Source organism: Rhipicephalus sanguineus, chromosome 8 (genome assembly GCF_013339695.2).
Source record: "Rhipicephalus sanguineus isolate Rsan-2018 chromosome 8, BIME_Rsan_1.4, whole genome shotgun sequence".
Classification (NCBI taxonomy): Eukaryota; Metazoa; Arthropoda; class Arachnida; order Ixodida; family Ixodidae; genus Rhipicephalus; species Rhipicephalus sanguineus.
In genome coordinates, this window is record NC_051183.1 from 109,549,625 (window position 1) to 109,573,108 (window position 23,484).

Sequence of the window (23,484 nt, forward strand, 5' to 3'; positions counted from 1 at the left end):
TGCGCGAAAGCGGCATTGTTCAAGTATTCTATCGAATTAAACTGTCTTTATTCGGAACAATATAAGCAGTGTTGCGGTAGACCAGGGAAAAAACAGCTGGATAAGACAGCTTGAGAGTGTCCTGGCCACCCTATGCACGCGTCAGCGTAACGATGGTTGCAACAAAAAAATAAAATTTAGATATACAGTGTATTGTACACATGGCTCGCCGACCGGAATATAGCACGCTTGCACATGCTACGTGTAAGACACTCTTTCAACAAAAAACAGAAAAAGAGATACAGACAGAAAGAGCGAGAAAGATAAAGAAATATGGAGACAGGAGTACATTTGAAACCCGCAATAACGAAATCGGCGGAAAAAGCACACAATTTCGCTCTTGCGGAAATTTCGTTGGCGCGAGAATGCGGCAGAAAAGACATGGAATGTACAGAAAACACATTTTATTTCCAGAAGTCAGTAAGTTTGCTTTGTCGGGCCTTACCATGCAGCACTTTCATGCCTCTCGACCGGGAGTCTCATTTGCCACGGCACAAAGTTCGCCCCATGCACTGGTAAGTGACGGCGGCATTGCGCTGTCACGAGAACCGTCATCAAGTGCGCCTACAGGCGAACTTCTTCCAGCTCCGTTGGATCAGCGCGGATGAGCGCAGAATCGTGGACAGCGAGCTGCACGCAACGCCGAATTCTTCAACGATGTCAATTTTTTCCTGCCCTTTTCCACCTCAATGATGATTGCAGCCTTATCTTCTAGCGTGATGAGCTTCCGCTTTTTCGTTGGAGGCGGCATCTTCGCAGGCAGCGAAATGGGACGAAGCAATCGCAACACAAAGTTCACGTTGCACCAAGCGACCAAGAAAACGCTCGACAAATGGCTCCATACGCGACCATGTGCGTGCAAAGCCGACAAAGCCAAGCACAGAGCCAAGTCAACGAACGAAACTCCATTAGGAATGTGGATTTGGCTACGTAGTCCGCGATGACGAGGAGGTGTTTCGGCAAGCCATCATCATCATCATTGTCGCCAGCTTTATGTTTTTTTTTGTAAACAATGATGGTGGCTGCTTCTCAAGTGCGCTGTAGCGATAGTTCTGCACAATTTCAGTGTACCATGAATGCATTTCAGCAGTTTTCGAATGTAGTTAATGTTGCGAGAGTAGATTATTTGCGCACTCGTGTTTCAAAAATTTCGTTAATGAGGGACTGCGGTATGAATATATTTCGTAGTCGCGAGTTACGAAATGCATTGACTCCTATGGCCGTTCGGCGGTGCTCCGAAAATATTTCGTTGCGGTGAGAATTTCGTTCCCTCGGGATTTCGTTATCGCGGGTTTCGACTGTAGAAAGAAAGAAATCAAGAAAGTCGCCCGCATCTTCCCACGGGGGGAACTCGAGTAAATGCGTCGCAGAGTGGTGGAGGTATCGCGTGAATGTTGCGTAATTTGGTATGGTTTAGGAATGCTTAATTGTTACACGATGCGCACGTCAAGTACGACTTGTACGGCTCCAGCGTGCACGAAGTTCCGGGTCCGCAGCTCGCTTCAAACGCTTGCGTTCAGCGTCGTATGCTCGTCTCTTCGCAGCCTTGTCTTCTGCGTTGCTTCCTGTTGTTGACGCCGAAGACCGTGAGGGTGGGGTAACGTTGCCTTCAACGAGTGGTGGGACGCTGATTGAAGGTACTGTTGCTTCCATCGCACCTACTCGAGTCAAGCAAAGCGTCAAGTCAAGCGAAAGTCAAGTAAAGACGCCCTTGAATGTATTCCGAACGCGCGCTCCGCCGCTTATATACACACCACCCGCGTTCGAGGGAGGGGAGGGAGGGAGGAAGAGGAGAGGCTTGCTGCCTGCACGAGACCAGCCTAGCATGCGCATTGGGGGTGTGGACGGCGCCGCCGACGCCGCAGGTGCGACTAAGAAATGCTCCGCATTTTAAAAAAATCAAGGACGGCGATACAGTTCCGCTCTACTTTCACGCTTGTCCCCGCCACGGTGGTCTAGTGGTAACGGCGCTCGACTGCTGACACCAAGGGATCGAATTCCGGCCGCGGCGGCTGAATTTTCGGTGGAGGCGAAAATGTTTGAGGCCCGTGTACTTAGATTTAGGTGGATGTTAAAGAACCCCCGGTGGCCGAAATTTCCCGAGCCCTCCACTACGACGTCCCTCATAATACTATGGTGGTTTTGGGACGTTAAACCCCAGATATTACTAATATCCTTGGCGCCTGGTATCACTGGTGCAAAACTGCCATAGTTTTTCTGCTGTGGTAGGGCCGGTAATGACATGAGCAGCAACAGCACCTATACAAACATCATTGTATTTATAATCATCATCATCATTCTATCTCCTCTGCGGGACGAATACCTATTCAGTAGGCTCCGTTATGCTTGAGTGGCCTTCTTCAGTCGTCTCGCAATAGTTGCCGCAGATTGAAGCATCCAAGTTTTCTGACCTCGTCACATCATTTTATTTTTGACGATGACATGCGGTGTCTCATTGAGGAAGTGCAATTGCGGAGTACAATTAATTTTTCGACTTGGTCTACTGCGCTTTAGTTTTCACCAAACGTCAGCTACCGTTGCCATTTGAAAGATATTTCCCATAAGTCATATATATATACTTCTGAAGGGTATTTGGCGGCAGGATTCCAACTACATATCGATACCTATCTCCGAAATGACTAAACTCTGGGCACCGATTCTGAAATATAGAGTTTTGTTACACGGTTATGTATCAAGACATGGTGGCCGCAGGGGGCACTTCACGAAAAAAAAATGACGTTTTAGACCTGTGATGCCTGCTTAGCTGAAGAATGTACTAGTAAAGAAAATTTTAAAAAATGAGACGAGGACAGCCATGTGCGGGCCGTATGTTTCAGACCCCTGCGCTATATTGTGCGAAAGCTACATGACACGGCCGGAACAGCGTTGGAATGTGCAGAAATAGAATAGGTGTATTAAACAAGGCGTAGGCCAAAGTATACTCGCTTGACGAAATATCTGGCTTGAAAAACGACATTTGCCAATTCCGTACCGGGCGATGTCCCTTTATTTCGAACCACATGTGTCCAATGAGTAAAGCCTTAACCACACGTACGCGTTACAACGCGTGAGCGCGTGGCGTGCCCTCTCTCTATGTGCGCCCTCTTCCTCCATAGGGATAGGGCGCGGCGCAGTCTACACGACGTGCGATGACGCATTGTAACGCTTACGTGTGGTCAGGGCTTAAGCATCGACAATCTCATTCGAGCCTTCATTGCCGCACTGGAACGAACCCCAAAATATATGGCAAACGCATGGTCCTCCTCCTGCCGGTCCTCGAAGATTTAAGGTAGGGTCAAATGAGTGCAATCGATCATGTTTGAAGCGTGGCGCATTCCATTGCGCGACGTGGTGCGTTGGCGAGCATGCAAACGGAGCTTCCGTGCAGCGGCGGTCCTAGAGAGCGGTAGTAGTATAGTTCGTGGTCTTCTGCGTGGGCTGAGCGGGCAGCGTGATCGGGCCGTTCATTGACGATGATTCCGCAGTCCTTTCTCAGTTAGGTTGTGGATAACCTCTGCTGTCTCTAGTACCAGCTGTTCGCCGCGCAGACGCGACCCTTTTGTGTAGGCTGTGGTTGGGCGGCGTTGCGTTTACCAGCGCCTATGCTTTCCGCATTGGCATGGCCGACACCGCAGCCTGTGACCACTGTGGCAACGCAGAAACAATTGGATATATTTTATGCGACTGCCCACTGTACAGTGCACAGCGACTTTCTCTTTGCAACGCGCTGAACAAGTTGGATGACCGACCTTTTTCAGAGGAGAGAATTCTACGCCATCGACAAGGCGCAATGTCGCAGAAGAAGGTCATGCAAGCGCTACTGCGCTTCTTGCGCTCGACCGGCCTTTCCGAACGATTGTAACTAGAACGCCCTTCCTGTGTGTGTTGTTTTTCTATCCTGTTTGTGTGCGTGCGTTTTTTTTTCTCCTCTTTTTCCCCCTCTCCGTCTCTCTCTCTCTCTAGGCCCTCTTTCTTGTCCCTATTTCCCCACCCCAGTGCTGGGTTGCAAACCAGATGTTAATAACTGGTTAACCTCCCTCCCTTCCTTTTTTCATCTCTCTCTCTCCTGCCGCTCCTACTCGCTTAGTCCAATGACCACCTTCTAGCAGTAAAACATCTTTAGGAAGGCATGTACCATTATAAAATAGAAAAAAAGGATCCCGGTGCAAACCATGCATAACAAGACTGCTGAAAATTGCAAAGAGAAGCCCTCAAAGAGGAGTTTTATAGATTACATTGAAGAGTTGCCTGACGTTCGGGAACAAGAGAAATGAAGGGATGAGCTGGACAGCTATTTTCATTCTGCAGAGGTCTACAAAGACATTTTAAATTTGCTTCAATGGGGGAAGTTAAGAACAACGACTGCCGAAGCCTTCACAATTCGCAAGGCAGATGTGCGCCCCTGCGGCAAGTGCAAGCAGCGCGATATAATTTAGTTCGGCAGGATATGTGATGCAACCGTGCATGGCTTGCTTAAAGCCACTATCTCTTGATAATTTCATTTTTTGCACAATAACATGTGAAGAAATAAACTTTAAAATATGCCGCAAAGACCTTATAAGCTGTATGTACCAGCAGCGGTGTGGTATATGTAAAAAATACTGCGACAAATAGTGTTTCCTTCCTTTCGACATGCTTATGCGTATTTCTAAGAGTACACGTGGTGCGCGCGGTTCGTTAAAATTTTTATCTAGATCAGTCTATTTACAACAAGGTAACACAGGTGCTACATATCCGGGAGGGTGCACGATTGGCTTTGTCGTTAGAGCAGGCTTTAAATTTCATTATAGCGCAATAAAAACAAATTGGAGAGAGTGTTCTGTTATCTGTGTCTGTTTTTATAGCGATCCCTATCGAAAATGAAGCCATGCTGCAAATCACTTTCCTTGCTACCATGCCTAAAGGAAAACGCTCTTGATGACCCCCATTGTATTTGCAGAAAAAATATACAGTATACCACTGCCGAACAAACATCTATTGTACCCACCATGTCCACTGAAGTATTTCCACCGTGAGCCGCTTTTTACAAAAAAATACCACTAGGTTAACGTATAATTGTTAGCGAAACATGCGCCAACAAAGCGTAGATAGTTGCTCGTTTAAACACCTTGCTGTCGATTCCATGTTCGGGCTACACCACCTATATTGCTGACTCGGGCTTCAGTAGGGCCTCATCTGTGGTTCAGTAGGCGGAATTTTAGGAGCTTGCTCCTTTTGTTGTGGGGTTGTCTCTCGTCCCTCTTGCCGTGTATGCTTGTTCTCATTGCTCCCGTCAGAGGCGCAGCTCGTTCTTAACTTCTCTCGCCTCGAGAGCCCAGCATGAGCTGCGCGAGAGGTGCGGCGCGTAAGTGGTAAAAGCGATGATGATGATTGTGAGGGATGATGATGCCGCTACATGTGCACCCGGCGCGTGCTCTAGTTTGATACGAGACCGCTAGATGGTCGCGCATTAAATAGCGCTCGCACTTGGCGCGCTTCTTTCACTTTCGCCGGACATCACTCAGTACACTTCGCTACCGCTACTCATCATGAACACCGAAGAAGCCAAGGCAGCAGCGCGGAGGGCTCGCAATGCAGCAGCATAGCGGGCTCGCCGCCAGGACCCTGCGGTGAGAGCTCGCGAAGCCGAACAGAGACGCGAGCCCCGACAGCAAGCACAAGCCACTACCAGCACCGCGGCGGCTGCAGCAGCGAGGGCTTGCTGCTGCCGCCGCCATTATACAGTCATTACACTAAAAGGAAAACGTTCCCGCGAGCTTATGTGATCCGCAAATAAGCTCTTGAATGAAATGTATATACTACAACAATATGTAAATTTGTGTATATAGTGCATCGATATGAAAATAATAAACATTGAGCACATAATGTGTATTACAATCACACCATAACAACTCTCGTGTCAGTCCTTTATATGATGATGATTCAGCAGATGCACAGAGGATTAACGGTTTACCAGAGTTAACCTCTGAGCAAGCTCCTTCATTGTCATTCACTTCGTGGATATGCTGTAATTTTTTTTTCTTGGGTTCGGGGGGCGCGTAAGCATGAACGCGTTCCGGGCCGTGCCGGATATCACGGCCCGCGAAGTGCTCTAATCGCTAGATATTCATTCTCAAATTTCGGCATGCCTGGTAGATACTAAAATAAATGTGAATAAAAAGACTAATTAATAAGATGAATTAATAAGGAACAGCCACGCGAGTTGATGCTTCTACAACAGCATCACGGCCGTCTGATGTACTAAAATTGTAATAAACCCGCAAGGACACATACAAAAATCACTGTTGCGCTTTAAAGCGCTTTGCAACGACCATTTCAGTGTGCGGTAAATTATCTTCTGAATTGAAATGAGCGCAATGGTCTGCTTGCAAGTATTTGTGTGTCAAATCTTTGTTGTGAAAACATTTCTCGCTCTTACGTTTTTTTTCTTAAGGAATGCCTAAAAGAATTTGCCTTTGAACGCACGGGCTGTTTACCTGTAAGTGCACTCCCTGCATGCGCACATTTCGTTTCGAAAATAGGAGTGCGTGATATGTCGTGGGAAAGCGCCGCATGGAATCGCTATCAGTGCGATAGTAGTCATGGAGGCGGTCGCTACGAAAGACTGTCGACAGCATTCCGAGGTTCCAGTGGTGGGTGTTGCCTCGACTGTGATAGCGGGCGGCTGCTGCGTTCACCATGCCTACGCCGAGGCATCGGCACACGTTACTCGGCTTTTCTGACGCGTTAGACTGGAGAGCCTTGAACTTCGTGGACCCAATTCCACCAAACATAGTATGTAAGGCGTGCGGCCTAGTAACCAGGGTGACCGCTTTTCTGCCTTGCCTGCACGTTTTCTGCAAGAAGTGCTACGAACAGTGCAGCGATGACGACGTGCACTGCTGTCCCCTCGACGGTCAACGTGCCGTCAAAGAAGACGTCCAATGGATCGAGTATCCTGTGAGGAACCTGCTCAAAAGGAAGGTAGGATTTCCTATATGACGCAAAGCCTTTTTGCGCTAATATTCAAAGTATAAAGTTACTATTATGGGAAGCAATAGCCGGGCGAGAAGAAACAGAAAATAAAGCAGCGTTCATTCACTCCTAGCTTATTTACGCGCACATTGGTCTCACTAGCCTCATGATGGAACACAGAATTTCTGTCAGCCCGGACACCACACCACCACCTAGCCTCTCTACCAGCGGACAGACCACGCACCTCCTTTTGCCGAACAGTAACCGCACACGGCGACTCTCTACCGACTGGCTTCACACCGGCGGCGAGACCTTCGGTTCCTCCATGGTGCCTGAAACAACCAGTCATCAACCTGACAATACCAGGCGTCCAGAAAAAACAAGATCTGTCAGCATCAGCTCCTAAACAGCTCGCTTTACTTCTATTGTACGAGAAGTATCACGACTCGATTCACGTCTACACTGACGGCTCCGTCCTACCGAGCAGTTCACAGCGGCGGTCGTGATTCCAACGATCGCCACAACTATCAAGTTCAGGACGGCTCACCCAACAACATCGACGGCAGCAGAGCTCACAGCGCTTCGCGCCGCGCTGCCTTTTCATTAACGACCAAATGAGAAAAAGGTTGACGATTTTCTGCGACTCCAAGGCGGCACTGCAGTCTCTACTGTCGACTTTACGCCGCGGTCCCGCACGAACAATTGGTATTTGAGACTTGCCGAGATGTTTCACCACTCACCGAGAAAGGACACTGCATACATTCAATGGCTACCAAGTCACTTGGGATTATCGGCAATGAACGGGCCGATCAAGCTGCCCGTTCAGCCCATACAGAGGACCGCGACCTGTCGATACCTCTTTCTTAGGACAGACGCTGCTCGGAAGCTCCGCATGCTCGCTCGCCAATGCACCATGTCAAATTGGAATGAGCCACATTTCATGCATGCACGACTACACACCTTTGATCCACGTTAAGCCTTCGATTGCCATCAAGACTTCGCCGAGGTGACGCTACCGTTCTCTGTAGATTATGGTCTGGGCGTCGCGTTTACCCATGCGTATGCATTTCGCATAGGGATGGCCGACACCACCGCCTGTGAACACTGCGGCGACGAAGAAACGATTCGGCATGTTCTGTGTGACTGTCCGAAGTATAGACACAGAGACAATCTCTTTGCCATGCTCTCAACAGGATAGACGACCAGCCTCTATCAGAAGAAAGACTTTTACGCCATCGTCCGGACATAACGTCGCAGAAGAAGGCTTTACAAGCACTACTCGCCTTCCTGCGATCCACTGGTCTGTCAGAGCGCCTCTGAGCGGAACGCTCTTTTGTGTGTGTGGTTGTGACTGTTTTTTTTTTGTTTTTTTTTCTTATTATTTATTTTCTCTCTCTCGCTTTCAACCCCCTATTCCCCAACCCCAGTGCAGGGTAGCATACCGGATGCAAACTTCTGGTTAACCTCCCTGCCTTCCTCTGCTCTTTCTCTTCTTCTTCTGTCAGCAATTTGATTTTCCATTTTTCCCTTGCAGTGATAGCACGCGGAACTTACTATGGCGGCGACGGCTTTTACTGCCGTGAACACATCATATGTTGATCATTTCTCAAGGCTGCTGCTACTTAAAAAAATTACGCCATCTCCCGCTAAAGGGAACCATGTGTGGAAGCGAAGTAGCGGGGAGATGGTGCAATTTTTAAAGACGATAGTCTTTCTTGGGACACTTAAACGAAGAAATTTTAGTCTGTCTGTCTTTCTGTTTCTCGGCACGTCACTCGATTCAGCCTCCCGGCCAAAGTTGAACGACTGGCTTACTGCCCACCCAGCTTGAACTGGTACGGCTGTTCATACTTGTGAATGTAGTCGATCAAAAAGTAAATATTACGCACATCTGAGGCGCAACATCACTAGGTAAGTATTAGATGGTGTGTTCCTGTAATAGAAAATACATAGATACGTAATTCTAAAGACCCTAGTTTCTTAAGCTGCGCTAAAAATGCGGATGCGCTGAACACGCAAGGCGCCGACGAAAGCCCTCTGCCACGGAGGAAGGAAAGAACCTCCCTCTCCGTGCCCTCTGCACAAGCTCGTTTCCCGACGTAGAGCGTAGAGTTACTGCATACGCTACCTTTAGGTAGCAGAGTTGCGCATCTGTCTTCCAAACGCCGCTAGCAACCATGCGTTGCGGAGAAGCTGATGCTGGGGCCTAGTTTTGTATTTCTCGATGGCGCCGCTGCAGCGAACTGGATTGATACTAGTCATTCACATTAGAGTAAGTCACCTGTCTTCGACACGCCAAACATGTCGACCGGTGACCCGGTAGGCACGTCGCCTGCAAAAACTGAGTGAGTCTTCGCAACATAGCCGTGGTTGCTAGCCAGACCTATGCGCAACTCTGCTACCCAAAGGTAGCATATACAGTAACTCTAACGCAGCGCTCCTCTATCGTCTTTCGACGACATTTGCAGCGAAGCACGCAGATACGCGGCCAATTTTTTTTCCTTGCGTTCTCAAGTCTGTGCCTTCCTCTGGCGTAGAATCAGCACTGTCTTCCAGTCTCCATCCAGCTCCCGCTGCGTGGAACTGCCGGCGTCCGAGGTACTCGACTCCCGCAAATTCGTAAGATCATGTGCGTCTGCCTCTCTGCAGTCCATTCCATTGGTGTCGTCGTGGGATTGTTCAGCGAGGGAAGGAGATCACGAGCGCCCTGCGTCTAGAGCCGCAGAAGCAGAGGCGGCCATCGGCCGCTTGTGCCAATTCAAGACGCCGGAGGCGTCGTTGCTGCCTACTCGTCGCAGGAGAGAACGAGGCGCGCGAGAAGGGGAGTGAAGAGGGGGAGATGGGTAGTGCAGAGGAGGTGTGTGTAGATGGTTTGCGCCTACGCAGTAAGGGTGGTCACGCCGCAAACCACCACCATCACCACCGGAATGAACTCCGCCATAAGGTGCTTCGCGTCAGAAAAGCGCGATGACACCTTGCATTGCACTGCTTTACCATGAATTCAGCATACAAGCCACAAGTCTGGCATTAAAGGCTGTTGAGTATGCCTGCCTCGTTTATCTAACGGTGACCGTCGAGGCACCACACCGTAAAAAACAAGGAATGCACGGAAAAGCGTAGAGGTCGCGGGAAGGAGCGCACACGAATCGACAGCGCTGTCAGCCGCGCATCTTTGCGTTGCCACACGCAGTGCATGAATCGACGACATTGGGCTTTTCTTTGCTGTCGATAAATCGCCGATGCGGCGCCGGCCACCGCAACGCACCAGTGTTTCTTGTTTAGACGCGAAGCAGCTTATGGATGGCGGAGTTCAATCCGGTGGTGGTGGTGTGCGGCGTGACCACCCTTACTGCGCATGTGCTAACCATCTCCATTCCCCACTCCCTCTCCCCCTATACACTTCCCTTCCCGCGTGCCTCATTCTCTCCTGCGACGAGTAGGCACCAGCGACGCCTCCGGCGTCTTCACGTGGCACGAGCGGCCGATGGCCGCCTCTGCTTCTGTGGCTCTAGACCGGGGGGCTCGGGCTCTCCTTCCCTCGCTGAAGAATCCCACGACGACACCAATGGCATGGACTGCATAGAGGCAGACGCACGTGATCTTGCGACTTTGCGGGAGTCGAATACCTCGGAAGCCGGCAGTTCCACGCAGCGGGAGCTGGATGGAGAATGGAACACAGTGCTGATTCTACGCCAGAGGAAGGCACAGGCTCGAGAAGGCAAGAAAAAAATTACACTATCGCCCACTCAAGCTAACCATCGCCCCGCTGCTTCGCATCCAAACATGGTTCCCTTTAGCGGGAGGTGGTGTAATCTTTTCCCCGGCGCCATCACCGGCTCGTCTCAGCCTCCCGATAGGACTTCCTCTCCGTCATCACATATGCATGAAATGCAGGTTGCGCTTGGCTCTCCGTACGCCGCTGCATCGTTTCCGTTTCGAACTAGTCAAAAGGAGTGTCCGTTAGCAGCTGTTTACGCTCACGTAGTTGCCCAACAAAGACGGACCAGCTGTTTTCGAGTGCCATGCGAGCACTCCGTCGCTTGCGTCAGAGCAAAAATTGGTGCAGCAAGTAACAAACTGATGTTTCCATATACCGCGAATTTGGTTAAGCCTGCTTTTATTATTATTCTTTGTTTTTCCCTTTCCCGATGCAGCCATTTCGTGCGAGAATTGTTGCAACGGAAATGTGAAAGTTTGAACGTTCGAACCATTGCAAGATGGCGGTTCTCGGCGGTGGAAAATACAAGACGCCTCCGTGAATTCTGATTTTTACGTGACTTTCAGCGCCGTTCTATTCATCTGCGCTGATTAATTTACTTTTTCCGGCACATTGCAGTTTCACCTAAATTCGCATAATGTAGCGTAAACAACCGGCATTGAAGATGCTGAAAATGGCGGTATATTGCCGCACTGGTTTTTTGCTCGTAGTTTTCACGATCACCCGCGCATGCGCCGTGCTATACGCGAAGCAAGTGATGCAAGGAGAAGTGAATCTGTGCCTTTTAGGCAAATTTAGGGCTTATTCATATCGATTCTTTGGTTACGCCTACCGTAACCATCGTAATAATTCTGAACTGCAGCATGATTTTTGTAGCGAAATTTTTGCTCCGCGTAATGATCGCACCCTCAAATCTGGGTCTATTTCCTGACGAAAAAGTGCGATAATTACTCGAGAAAATACGGTAATTCCCTTTATTATGGATTACTTTACTCTTGAATGACTACATTGCACGTTCACTCGCTTTAAATTCACTTAAATATGTGATACAGACTACACAGCGCCATCATAAGAGTAACTTTGATACTATTGGTATTCATGACGCCACCGGACATCAGATTTCAAGAAGGCGCATGCACGTCACTCATAACAACCTAATCATAGAGGTGGCACACCCAAACTGTAATAAATGTCGTGAACCACCATCAGTATAACCTCTCGGTTTGCTTCCTTCTCACATACCGAAAGACAGAGATGAGTCCACTTTGAAGTACTTCACTAGCTACAAACATAATTTATTTTCTTAATTGTGTTTAGGAGAGGTCGGTGCCTAGCTATAGCTTCGGCTATTCCCTTTTTCTTACACAATAATTTGCATCAGGGTGTTATCAGCAACAATAGTTCACCCAATGTTGCTTTTAGGGGATGATCCTCCAGCTAACGTGACCAGCTTTTTTGATGAAACCGACTATTTAACGAAGATTGAAGTATGAAATGATGCTGCATTTGCTCGACTATCAAAATGCTTTAATCTACAGCTGGCCCAGCTGTGCGGCAGCTGTGTTAGCGCTTCCCGGCCACTGGGCACAAGCACGCGCTCTAGGCATTATTGCTATGCACATATGCCTGTACAATATTTTATAATCGCTGGGCGTACAGCTCTTACTTAGACCAACCCAGGTATCACTGCAATAACTTTACATTATATACATATATCTACGCATTTATACAACAAAAGCTTTGATGGCTCTCTGCAGTCATGGCGCGTTATTCATGGGATTCTATTTGTCATTATTAACATTCATATTGATGTCACCATGGCTCCACTTGGCCTTAGCGCATGCAAACAGAATCACATTAGCGTCATCATTAAGCTAACAAAGTTTATTACGCTCTGGCTGGCGGGGCGTAGCACTTGTCGCTTTAGCGCTACTAAACCTAACCTACACGACCAAAATACTCTCCGCTTCCTGAATTTTTGACATCAGTACTTTTGCTTTTATTATAGAGCTAGTGTTTTTACCTTGGCGATCATATGCCTAGGATACGTTAGAGACCGACTGTGAAGAAGCTATGTGAAGCACCAGTGATTCTGATTTATCCCAATGATAAGCCCCTATCCGTTTTGCGAAAATATCCGTAAATAGGGGGTAGGTGCTCGAGCCGACGTTTCGACAAGTGGACTTGTCTTCTTCAAGGCTGGAACTGATTTCCTTAGCTGTCGTGTGTATATGCTTTGTACCCTATCCACCACAAGGCAGAAGAGGTGGGGGTGGGGGAGGGAGGGAGAGGCCACTGTGACGAACTGGGTGAGTCATAGGAAGGCGAAAAAAATGGACAAAAACGGGTGGGGGGAAACGGGAGGTATACGTTTCACTGAATGATTTTCAGTGGAAGCACGTGGCATTTTTAAGAATAGTAGGTACGAAATTCCGAGAAGGAGGGCTTAACTCTCATTGGTTTTCGTTGTGTATGTACCATACCGAATAGATTCAAGAATCCCCTTGGAAACATTAATACGTGCTGGCTGGAGTGTATTGAACTTGTGAATAAAGTATGACTTTGTATATTTTCTGTCTCTTGGGGATGGGAAGGTTGACTGAAGTATGTAAAGTTTGAGATCTTCAAAGTTGTGACCTGCTACATTAAAATGCTGTGCCACTGCTTTGGGTAACTTCTTCGCCGTGTCCGCCTGATGCCCGTTTAATCTAACATTAACAGGTTGTCCCCTTTCGCCAATGTACCATTTGTGACAATTTGAACATTCGATCATGTAGATAACGTTTGAACTAGTGAAGGTAAAACTAGATTTTATATGGTGGACGTAATCACTTCCGGTGCTTTTAACACTAACGTCAGCTTGAAGGTGTTTACAAGTCTTACATCTTGGACGAGAACAAGCTGTTATGTGGGCAGAAGAATGAGGGTTTACTTTTGCATGCATTAACATTTCCCTAAAATTTCTATTGCGGCGATACACGACCTTTGGTACTCCGGGAAACGCTTTTCAAAGGCGCTCGTTGCTTGCCAGTGTTGGGTAATACTTACCGAGGATATTATTTACGTTTGGTAGCGCATTTGAGTATTTTGTTATAAATGCTGGCGGCTCGTTGGGCTGTGCTGCGGGGGCCCTTTGAGCTAGTGATAATTTCCTATCTGGTTGGCATGCTTCGTTGAAGACCTTGTTTAGAGCATTTTGCGGGTAATTTCTTTCAACTAATATATCCTTTAGGTTGCTTAAGTGGTGAACCTATAGTCGGGTACAACTTTAGAAAAAAGGAGAGGCCCCGCCCATATGACCGAAGCGCGGCAGCCGATTGCCTCCGCGGCAAAGAAATAGTCCCGCTTCTTCTCCTTGAGCGGAGGCCCCGGCCGTCCGGCTCGTGACGTCAGTCTAGAGCGCGCGCCCATTGGTGGAAGCGCGTGTGCATCCGCCTTTGAGGTGCAAATGCCGCTTTTTTCTAAAGTTGTACCCGACTATAGTCACTGTCGTCGCTACAGATCCTTTTTATACGCCTCGCCTGTCCTACTAATATCCCTTGTTGGCAGTGTCGCGTTGATGACTAGTGTAGTCTAGGTATTGCTGGCTGTCGGTTGGTTTTCTGTAAAGCGTCGTCTTTAATTTTCCTGCTTCAATAGATACCGTCGTGTCGAGGAAGTTAATTTCACTGAAAGAATGGTGCATGGTGAATATAATACTAGAGTGAAACTTGCTACAGTTGTCAATGAATGCGTTTAGTGTACTTAAGCTATGTCCCCATATGATAAAAATGTCGTCTATGTAACGGAGATAGGTGGAAGGCTTCACTGGACATGATTCAAACAGCTCTGATTCTAACTGTCCCATGTCCGTAAGTAATGACTCTTTGCGTACTCCAAGCACTTGGACACCAGATACAGAACAATGCCAAGTGATAGATCAATATATAAAATTAGTCTCAAGGGAAATTCTGAGCACACCTAAACGGAGTCGAAAGCCGAAGAACTTAACTTATGCAGAACACGAGGTCTTCAAACAAATTTCAAACAGAAAGGACAATGTCATAAAACCAGCGGGCAAGGGTGGCAGTATAGTAATCTGGCCTATAAAAAATGTAAAAACGAAGCTATCAGACAACTCAGCAACAACAAGCACTATCGTAAATTAGGCTCGGACCCGACTGAAGAAGATAGTAAGAGCATGCAACATACGATCACGGATTTTCTAGCCAGGGAATTAATCACACACTCTGACCACCGGTTCCTGATGCCAAAAAACAAGCAAGCAGGCCGCTTCTACCTTCTTCCGAAGATTCATAGGGTGTCCATAGATGAACTGCTTATCGCACAAATCCCGGGCAGGTCTATAGCATCTAACAATAATATATCTAATGAGTCGCTATCAACAATTCTAAATCATTCTGGTAACATTAGATGTCTGCTCCTTGTATACGAATATACCTATCGCTGAAGGGATTGAAGCGGTCTCAAAATCCCTCAGAGAAATCAAGCAAGAACACAATGCTGAAGTCTACCTATCGTTACTGAAATTAGTCCTGACGCTAAAATATTTTGAATTTTATTCGTTCTACTACCTGCAAACTTTCGGCTCTAGTATGGGAACCCCTTGTGCGATAACATACGCCAACATTTTTATGGGACACTTAGAATTAGAGCTGTTAGAATCATGTCCAGTGAAGCATTCCCCCTATCTCCGTTACATAGACGACATTTTTATCATACGGGAACATGGCGTAAGTACACTAAACGCATTCATTCACCACTGTAACAAGTTTCACTATAGTATTAAATCCACCATGCACCATTCTTCCAGTGAAACTAACTTCCTAGACACGACGGTATCTATTGAAGCCAGAAAATTAAAGACGACGCTTTACAGAAAACCACCAGACAGCCAGAAATACCTAGATTACACTAGTCATCACCCAGGACACTGCAAACAAGGGATATTTGTAGGACACAGGCGAGGCGTATAACAAGGATCTGTAGCGACTACAGTGACAACGTTCACCACTTAAGCAACCTAAAGGATACATTAGTTAAAAGATATTACCCGCAAGATGCTCTTTTATCGTTTTTTCTCGTTTATCATTTTTTCATAAACTTTATCACCATCCTACTCTACACCCGGAATTCATGTCACGACCATATTACTTATCTCACCGCATTGATCATCAGCACAAAGTTAGAATTTGTGCTTGTAACACAACATGCTTTTCAGAATCATTCATCCGTCGCACGTCACGTGAATGGAATGACCTTCCAGCTGATATTGTATCTATTGTTAACAACGAGAAGTTTCGTAAAGCATTAGCTAACATTGTATAGTAACAATGACTTGTATCAACTAATGTTACCTGCCCATTCATATGCTTGGTTATTATTGCTACATCAGTCAGTCTCATTATGCCTTAAATAAGAAGCACCTACAGTCTTGTTTTCAACGCTGTATTTTACATGCCTAGCTAATATTGCATAGTACTCAAATAACACTCACTTTATTTTTTTCATTTCTTATTTCTTTTTCTTCACTTTCTCGTTGTACAGTATATTGACATACTCAGCTAGTATTGTATAATTAACAAATATTGTATTAATTGCAGTGTACTGTTACCATTGTTATTATTCGTTCCATTTCAAGTGTTTCCTCTGTAACCCACTCCCCTCTGTAATGCCGAAAGGCCCTGAGGGTAAACAAATAAATAAATAAATACATAAATAAATAAGGTCTTCAACGAAGCATGTCAACTAGATAGGAAATTATCACAAGCTCAAAGGGCCCCCGTAGCACATCCCAACCAGCCGCCAGCATTTATAACCAAATACTCAAATGCGCTACCAAACATAAATAATATCCTCCGTAAGCATTACCCAATACTGGCAAGCAACGAGCGCCTTAGAAAAGCGTTTCCCGGAGTACCAAGGATCGTGTATCGCCGCAAAAGGAATTTTAAGGACATGTTACTCCATGCAAAAGTAAACCCTCATTCTACTGCCCACATAACACCTTGTTCTCGTCCAAGATGTAAGACTTGTAATCACCTGCAAGCTGACGTTATAGTTAAAAGCACCGGAAGTGATTACGTCCATCATATAAAATCTAGTTTTACCTGCACTAGTTCAAACGTTATCTACATGATCGAATGTTCATATTGTCAAAAACGGTACATTGGAAAACGGGACAACCTGTTAATGTTCGAATAAACGGGCATCGCTCGGACACGGCGAAGAAGTTACCCAAAGCAGTGGCACAGCTTTTAATTGTAGCAGGTCACAACCTCGAAGATCTCAAACTTTACATACTTCAGTCAAACTTCCGGACCCCAAGAGACAGAAAGTATACAGAGTCATGCCTTATGCAAAAGTTCAATACACTCCAGCCAGCAGGTATTGTTTCCAAGGGGGCTCTTGAATCTATTCGGTATGGTACATACACAACGAAAATCAATGAGAGTTAAGCCCTCCTCAGAATTTCGTACCTACTATTGTTAAAATGCCACGTGCTTCCACTGACAATCACTCAGCGAAACGTATAACCCATCACCTCTCCCCCCCCCCGCTTTTTGTCCATTTTTTTTCGCCTTCCTTATGACTCACCCAGTTCGTCACTGTGGCCTCTCCCCCACCGTCACCCCTTCTCCTTTGTAGTTGAGAGAGCACAAAGCATATACATGCGACAGCGAAGGAATTCAGTTCCAGCCTTGAAGAAGACAAGCCCACTTGTCGAAACTCCCTGCCGTTTTTTTTTGAACATCCGTTCTTTCATTCGACATCATCTCTCCCTCGTTTTATATCTGCCTAATTTATACACTGTTTTTAAAGTTCGCAGGCTATTTGCGAAACCTGGCTCTATATATTATTGACATTGATGAGGTAGAAATTATAAACGTTTGTCTAAATATACACATCACTGAAAACATGTCGATTCTCTTTCTATCAGGTGAAGTGCTGGAATGAAGACCGTGGCTGCGACAAAGTACACTCTGCATCGGAACTCCACAAGCACTTTTGCAAAGATTGTGACTACCACTCGACATCCTGTCCGGGATGTTCGATGGTCGTGCGCTGTAATAATGTGTGCGCGCACATGCAGAGCGAGTGCAGGGATGGCGCGGTGTTGCTGGCGTCCGGGAATCCGCAAACTATTAGTGCTTGCGAAAATGCATTGACGATGGCTTTGAATGTAAACATAGACACACGAGCAGGTGAAATGAAAGAGAGACTAGACCATCTTACGCAGGAAAATCACGTCCAAGGTAACCGCCTCAATGAGATTTCGCATTGCATGAATGTAATGAAAGAAACACTGCAAGAAATATCAAGCAGAAGTAATAGATTTGACAGCATTGCATCCTGCTCAGAAGCAATCTATGAAACTCTCAATGACCATGGTGAAAAGTTGCAGCAACTTGCAGGAACAATAAGCAATTCACACGAAAAACTTAACAATGCTTTGGAAGGCACAAAGCTAAGTGTGGAACAACTGAAAGAAGACACAGCAAGCACTTTATCAGCAGATTTCAAAGAATTCTTTAGTGGTGAGGGTGGTGCGCTGACGGTAACTCTTCGAAGAGAGTTAAAGAATGCCACGAGGACAATCTGCAGCGCCTGTGCAGAAACTGTTGCTAAGATTGTTGAAGTACAGGACTGCGAGAAGCAAAACAGACCGAGTACTGTAAGTTCTGAAAAAACACTGGCTCTAAGCACAATCAATGTTAAGAAACATGAGTTCTTTGTAGAAGGATTCAAAGCAAAGAGAGAGAATGCTTTGTCGGATGGATATTGTGCTTATGAGGAGAAAAAAACCTACATCTCTGGCTATCACCTATCGCCAGGTGTGTCTTTTAAACTATACAGACAGAACGTTTACCTGCATCCTCGTATTCAGCTGCACAAAGGAATTATCGACAACGTTCTTGAATGGCCGTTCAAGAAAACGGTTCGGCTGACCATTAAACACCCAACGCAAAAGAAAGAGTGCAGAAAGCAGCGTGTCCCGCGAGACAGTCCTGATCACTATGAAAAGCCCGATAAAGCAAGTAATACAACAGTATTCTTTGATGACGTTTCGTTCGCCTTGGATAACCTCGAACGTGAAGGATATATCACGGACGACAGGCTTCGGGTAGTGTGGGAGCTTGTTTCGGATAACTGAGCCGCATGAAACAGATGTAGAATTAAGTATTTGTAATAAATATAAACATATTATCCTTCCGGCTGAACTGTGAGTGTTGTACTGTATACACACAGCATCCATACAACCACTTTATTTATGCATAACGCAGCCTCTTATTCGTGTCATGTTGCTATTCAAACCGCTTTTGCAATGATGATTAAAACTTGGAATAAAACAGTAACATATTGTTGTGTCCTTATAATTTGTGACAGCTTTTTATCTTCCGGGACAGTATTGCACTGAAAGAACCCCAGTAGCCTTGCTGCCATAGCGGTGCGCTTATGTTTTCCGGTGGCAGGTGTGATCAACTCTGTGTCGGCCGCATTTTATCGAGAAATTGAAGAACTGTGCAGTGCAGAAGGTGTGAGCCTAATAAATGAGCGGTTTAAGGCTTGGAGTGATGCTAGCGTAAAGATTTGGATGGTGACCTGAATTGAGTATTTCGAAAAGATTTAGCTGCGACTAGACCACACTGCTAAGACATATTGCAGGCATTGGTGCACCAAAAGTTGAAGTGTTCCCGCTCGGCCTGGATGGTAGTTCCGCATGTACCGCACTTCCCATATGAATACACGACGCAATATAGCAATTCCAAAAAAAAAGCTCGTTACGACGAGCCGGGCTACGACAAAATAATTGATATAACGAGCAAATCACAATGACCCTTGAAAGTGCCCACAAAAACCAGTGTATCTAAAACCTCGTTTTACCGAGGCAAAATATGGCTGTTAAGGGATATAATGAACAAATTTTGTGAGGAAATAAATTTTTGAGCCAATGTCAGGAGAGTGCGCAACGCGGATTTTAGACGGTGCACAACGCGAAAACTGTATTTAGCAGTTCAAAACTTTGCTCCCGGGGGCGGCGACGACGGCGTTAACATAGCAGCCGCAAATGAACGAGTCATCATTCGCATCGGAATGATGCATCAACGTCTAATTACGGACTTCTTAGCAGCTACGCCGGTTTGCGATACGAGTTGCGTAGATTGGACTGTAAGACGGACTTTTACATTTTTATTCCTGAATGCGGTTATTTTGTTGTGTACCGCCGTGTGGCGAAATGGTATTTCGCCCGCTATTTATTTTCGGCAAATACAGTGCATAATATCTGCACTAAATCTCCACTGGGCTACGAAATATTGGTTAAAATGAGCAAATCGCAGCGCCCCTTCAATTTCGCTATAACGGCGCTTAGCTTACGCGGAAAGAATATATAGTGAATCAACCGAATCGGCCCTACAACTTACCAAGTATGTAGATACCCTAACCCTCAATCGTCCTAGTGTGGGAAAAAGAGGCTCGAAACAAGGAAACATTTATTAGCAGGGTAATTAAGCTGGTGTCGCAGCCATGATGTCCGAGATTCTCTGTATCTTCGTTTTCTCCGGACCGAAGCACACTGTCCAATCCAGCACTGCCGCATGTTCGATGTCCACTACACTAGTATGTAGGGTATCGAGTCCTTCACGTGCGAAGCACGTAGCGTCTAGACCACCTGACCTTCTGAGTGTGCAGGGTACTGAACCTTGACCCGATGGCCATAATTGGCTGGCTCCGTGAAAAACTCCAAATCTTCTTGGAGGCTACAAGATCAGGTGTTCTCACGCATATTGCTGACTAGACTACAATGTGCTGTTTTTTATTTCATTTTTTTTAAAAAGTCGCAGTTTTGCCGCAGACTTTCGTTTCCTACACTGCCAGCACGTCTATGTCTCGTTCCGTTACAAGTCGCTAAAGCTGGCTTTGTTTTCTTTTGCCTGCCAGTCCTCTAACGTTTATCGTCGCGACTTTTAACCGGCAGACAGGCGCCATTTCAACGAAAAGAAAAGGGACCAACAGCATGGTGCCTACCTCTCGCGTCTAGCACGTGGCTAGACGATACCATCGCCGGCGTGCCATCCGGCGCCGGTATTTGAACTTGCCCTACGGGCTCCGCGTTGCCGCCGCGCTTGTCGGAAGACACGTTCGGGGCGGTCGCAGAGACGACCGCCGTACTTGGGCTGTCTTTGCCGGGGGTTCCTCGTCGTCAGGCGCTGTCGCTTGGGTGCCGTGGTTGGTGGTCTCGGGGTGGGGACGCTTCGACACGGCGGCGGCACTGGTGGGCGTGTGGACGCCACTATTTTCCGGCTGTGTCTCTATCGAGGCCTTAATGTTGCCGACCTTGGCAGCTGGTTGACTCTCCGTCGCTTTCCCAACCGTCTCGATTGACGCAGCCGAGTCTACCGCCGCCCTTTACTGTGCTGGAACGACACCTTTGCCAGTGTCGCCTCCTGACGACGCTGCATGCAGGACCTGTGATGACGGCTCGTTGCCCGTTGACCCAGACGCGTCCCTGCACTTTGCTGGACCCCAGGACAATCCGCCTTCGGGGCGTCACTCCCGGAAGACGACATCGTTTCCTGTGACCACGCCCGCTTTGCTGCCTCCTCGGTCCCCCTCGCTGCCTCCTCCGCCTCGGCGACATCCATGAGCTCGTCGTTGTCGTCGACCTTTGGCCGCCCGGTCGCCGACGCGTAGGTACCGACGCAGTCCGAGTCCGCGTGTCCGTAACGCCGGCACTTCAAACACCGGGACACCCTGCAGTCCCGGCGAACATGTCCCGTGCCGTGGCAGCGCAGGCACTGCATTGTTCGCCCGGGAACCACCAGGAGGGCCAATTCGCCGGCGACTCTAACCTGGTGGGGCAGGTCGCCCACCTTAGTTTCAGGCTTCAACTTGAGAAGCACGCTCCTCGTGGTTGAGCCCTTCTCTCGCATGCCTTGGACGCGCCAACGCTCTCGCGTCACTTCGCTGAAATTCCCGAACACTTCGAACGCGGTCCGTATATATTCGTCCCGCACGCCATAGAGCAGCCAATGCAGGTGAAGTTTGACCTCCTGGTCTTCAGGGTCGAAAATGACACACCGAGGCCCTTTCACCTTCAGCTCCTTCAAGGCGGCGAGTTTCTTTGTGGCTTCTCCGGTGTTCAGGGTGACCGCCCAGACATGGTTAATCTAGTAAGCCCCCACCGCCAGCACGTCGGGTAGAACACCAGAAGTCGCAAGGGCGCCTCGGAAATCTTCGACCCGCTAAGGCCTCTCACGCACGTCTCCGTGCAAGAACAACGTGTTGTGAACAACGCGACTGGTAGGCAAAGTAGGCAGCACAATCTCGTATTCCTTATCTTCGTCGACGGTGATCCTGTTGCCGCGGCCGGCACGCGCCGATAGTGAGTGATTAACTACTTTATTAGTCGAAGGGGTGAGGGCAAGGGCGCCTAAGCCACGTAGGCTGCTAGACTGTTTTTCGATGACGTCTTCAGCTCGTCCCAGGACTCGTGTCTGGATGTCATGGTCGTTACTGGAGAGAAGGGCCTCCCATTGTTCCTTGGTCGGGGGTGAACGAATGAGGTCGGCGGGAGGAGGATCATCCGGGCAGCCCCAGAGGATGTGGTTCAGCGAGGCAACGCCGCCGCAGAAGCAGCAGCGCGGACTGATGACACCTGGGTGGATGTACGAAAGCACTAGGGGGCACAGAAAAGTGCGGCTATGTAGGCGTCACCAGGCAATCTAGGACCGCTTGGGAAGACTGCAGTGAGGGGTAGATAGGCGTATCGCTCGAAGCGATAGTGCTGGGTGGTGTCGTGGTAGGTGACCAAGGGGTCCGGCGTCGGAGTGCCCGACTCTGAGGGGCCCACCGCTCGGTTGACGAATCCTCGAGCGTGTTGGAGAGCTGTCACGGAGAGCTGACACGGAAACGACTACGAAGGCGTCGCTGGGTGAGTCGTATTGGGCTGCATCCACGTAGAGGACTGCCGGGTGGTCGGCGTACTTGGCGTGAAGCATAGCCGCATGGGCTTGGCGGCGAGCGTCGTGGTCACCTTCGAGCATATTCTTGGGTAGCGGCTTGATGGTGAAGGCCCCTCGAACAGCATGAGGTAGTGAGACCAGATCCGGTGGGTGGGAGGAGGTGTCGTGGCATATGGAGGAAAGGATGTGGCGACCGGTCGGTGAACGGTAAAGACGTTGCACCTGAGCGGAGCGGTGAGCTTCAATCAACTCGTCGACGGTATTGTGTACACCCAGGCGGAGAAGACGATCTGTGGACCTGTTGGAGGGAAGGCCGAGGGTAGTCTTGTATGCCCGGCGGATGAGAACGTCAATTTTGTCACGTTCCGATTTGAGGAGACGAGTATAAGTAAGGCCGTACGTGAGGCGGGAAACAGCGAAAGCGTTTACAAGGCGGAGCAGATCGTGTTCTCGCATGTCCGCACGCCGCGCACGGACGCGGGCGAGCATACGCGCAGTCTGCTGCACTGAGAGCAAGAGTTTGTCGATGGTGTGTGTGTTTGACGGTGGGACTGTAGTATCAGCCCGAGCACGCGGAGATGGGAAACGACTGGGACGTGAGTGGAGTTGGCGTGAAGCGTGATGGTGGGTTGAGGATATTTATAGCGACGCCGGTCGGGAGGTCACACGAGAAACAGGGCCGATCTGGCCGCCGAGCAAGTGAGACCGGCCGCGTACACGTGGGACGTGACGACGTTGGTTGCGCGTTGCAGCGTCTGCTCGATGTGGCCGTCAGAGCCCGACGTGACCCAGAGAGCGACGTCGTCC

At 48.1% G+C, this 23,484-nt stretch overlaps 1 protein-coding gene across 1 annotated transcript; it reads left to right on the forward strand.

The window, feature by feature from the left end:
- Nucleotides 1–6,671: 6,671 nt before the first annotated feature.
- Nucleotides 6,672–19,061, forward strand: LOC119402298 (TNF receptor-associated factor 6). The gene is made up of 2 exons (XM_037669449.2): nucleotides 6,672–7,002; nucleotides 17,652–19,061. Exons 1-2 carry the CDS (start codon nucleotides 6,718–6,720, stop codon nucleotides 18,864–18,866), a joined length of 1,500 nt encoding a protein of 499 aa, XP_037525377.1. The 5' UTR covers nucleotides 6,672–6,717; the 3' UTR covers nucleotides 18,867–19,061.
- The last annotated feature ends 4,423 nt before the right edge of the window (nucleotides 19,062–23,484 follow it).